Source organism: Merops nubicus, unplaced genomic scaffold (assembly GCF_000691845.1).
Source record: "Merops nubicus isolate BGI_N331 unplaced genomic scaffold, ASM69184v1 scaffold3457, whole genome shotgun sequence".
NCBI lineage: Eukaryota > Metazoa > Chordata > Aves > Coraciiformes > Meropidae > Merops > Merops nubicus.
In genome coordinates this window covers 8,048-10,689 of record NW_008622133.1, presented here as the reverse complement: position 1 = coordinate 10,689, position 2,642 = coordinate 8,048, and the positions used below count along the sequence as shown (strand labels likewise).

General features: G+C 47.7%; 1 protein-coding gene across 1 annotated transcript in view; it reads right to left on the bottom strand.

The window, feature by feature from the left end:
• Window positions 1-501: 501 nt before the first annotated feature.
• Window positions 502-2,642, bottom strand: part of ZMYND19 (zinc finger, MYND-type containing 19) — a 9,150-nt gene continuing 7,009 nt past the window's right edge. The window contains exon 4 of the mRNA XM_008944662.1: window positions 502-1,162. Within this exon, the coding sequence (XP_008942910.1) occupies window positions 1,019-1,162 (144 nt within the window). The 3' untranslated portion in view covers window positions 502-1,018. The remainder of the gene's footprint in view (window positions 1,163-2,642) is intronic.

Genomic DNA, 2,642 nt, shown 5'->3' with positions numbered 1-2,642 from the left:
AAGTCAAATCCCCCTCCAAGATTATTTTTACTAGTTGCTACCAAAAAAAATAGATCAAAAAACAATTCTTGGAGGGATGGCATCTCTTTGAAAAATGAATAAATAACTCAAACTGCCCAGTCTTAGATCTGCACATCACTATAGCATTGGCTATGCTTACAGAGAAGCCACGAAGGCGACCACATCCACAGGCAGCTGCCTACCTGAGCTTCCTTACAACTACTCTATGTACAAAGGATTCCTAACAAGGAAGCTGAATTAGCTTTCCAAAAACACTGGCTGCTGAGAGCAGGTCCCTGAAGGCAGCGACACGGTCCCCAGCTGGTCCCTACACTCTGCTCCAGCTTCTGCTGCACTGCTTCCAACCCAGGAGGTGTTCCCAGCATCCCAGTGGGACTGTGCTGAGAGCAGCTGGAAGGGGATGGGAGAAAGCTAGAGAGCAGACAAAGATTCATTCCAGCCTTTACTTTCTTGCCCCTTTTTTTTGTGCGTGTGTTTTTGTTTTGTTTGCTTGGTTTTTGACTATAACTTCCATGCAGAGCTCTCCAGAGTAACTGCTGATGCCAGAGCCTGCCATGGCACTGCCACAGACACTTCTAGCCACATGGGAGGAAAAGCTTTTGCTACATGACTTTTTTTTTTTTCTTTTAAATTTTTAAGCCAACAACATGTTCTCATCTGAACGTTACAGTTAATGAGAGCTATCAAGAATTTCTAACAAAAACTGTACATGAGTTTACAAACGTATTAACATATAAATAATGAGAAGCTTCCTGCCTGGAGCCTCCACAGTAGTCTTTTTGCTTGAGAATATAATACTGGAAGGGTAGACCCAATCCCTTTCCACAGCACCAGTCAGAGCTGGCTTAGTCCAGTCAGCCATTCTGCTCAAGCATCACAGGGGTTTTTCTTCTTCAGTGCCTCTGGCTTCAATAAGCAGCCTGTCATTACTGTGCAAAAGCAAGAGTCCAATGCCTTTGAGAAGGAATCCTGCTGCTAAGAGGCCCGTGCCACCCGGTCATCGTTCTGGTCCCAGCTCTTGCTGGAAGGTCCTTTTCTTCTCCCGACAGTGCTTCTTGTGAGCAGGCCAGTCCTTCTGCTGGCACTGGGACCCACAGTACCTTGCCACCTGGCACCGGCCACAGATGTTGAACTCACGTAGCTAGGGAGACACAAGGCACCATTAGTGACCTGCTGAGTGCTGAGGAGCACCCCACACCCCAAAAAAACCCAGCCTAAAACCGTCCCCAGACAGCCCCAAAAGGCACCTCAGAAGCAGCAGGATTATGCTCAGCTCTTCTGCACGTATCACCAACGCAAACACCACGAGTGCCAGAGCACCCAGTGGTTTTGAAGGGGCTGCACTTGTTTGGTTTTGCAGCTGCCCTTACAGAATGGGCTTAACAGACAAAAGAGTTGAGTGTGCCACAGGTGTTCTCACACTGCTAGTGGTTTGTCAACTCCAGTTCTGTTTTCAGCTACAAACATGCTAAATTCAGAAATGATTAGGAGGGCTGCACAAGCTCAGCCAGTCCCAAACCTGCCACTACCCAGGAAGCTTCCCTAGGCAGATCCCAACAAAAGGCAAAGCTGGCTCTGAAGACCAATTTTGGCACTTAAATGTTTTCTTCCACAAAGAAAAAAGGGGAACACAAGGATTTTAGTTTATTCACCATCTGTTACCACAAGAAAAGCCCTTCTTATTCATAGACAAGGGCACCTGCCTGACAGAGGCACAGCCCTTGGACAGATCATTCTCTCACTACATAAGTTGCTTCACCTCATTTACCTACAGCAAAGAACTAGAGCTAGCTCTCCTCCTGGTTCTCCCACGTGAATAAAGGCCACTCAGACTCACCCTCATGTTAAGCACTTTATTTTTTGATTCCACCACTGCTCAAAACCTCTCACAATGCTTTCTCCTGTCCTATACAGCTGCCTGCTCATGCCAGCCCTGGGTTCCCAGAGGAATCCTTCCACCTGTTATTCTGGACACTATAGAAATCACTCCTCCCAGTAAACCAGTATGTCATTTACTGTTCCATTCCACCACTGCTCAAAACCTCTCACAATGCTTTCTCCTGTCCTATACAGCTGCCTGCTCATGCCAGCCCTGGGTTCCCAGAGGAATCCTTCCACCTGTTATTCTGGACACTATAGAAACCACACTCCTCCCAGTAAACCAGTAGGTACTGTTCCAATCCAAAACTACATTCTCTCAGACAGAAAATTATCATAGGGGCTGAAGATTTAGGCTCAAGAACCTTGTCCTGGTTTGGGGTAGAACAGGGCTGGTTCTGTGATTTTAAGTTTTCAGCTAAAGCTCCTGTGATGAACTCCCTGTCTGAAGTTAGCAGCATGTTTTCACAGGCTGTGTCTGCTTCAAGCAGTGATAACAGCCCATGTTTAGAGCTCCTGCCAGGGACTGGTATGCAGACCAAGGTCACTGCTGAGCTTGTGCACCACACGGGGGGAGGCAGAAAGTACAGGCACACGTGCAGGGAGGAGCAGACAAGAAAAAGGACCCTAAGATTCACCAGTGGGATATTCCATCCCATATCCATCATATCCAGGAGAAGCTGAAGGATCAGGAGGGGCAGCCCCTCCCATCTCCCTTCCTCCTGCTCCTGCAGTGCCCAGCA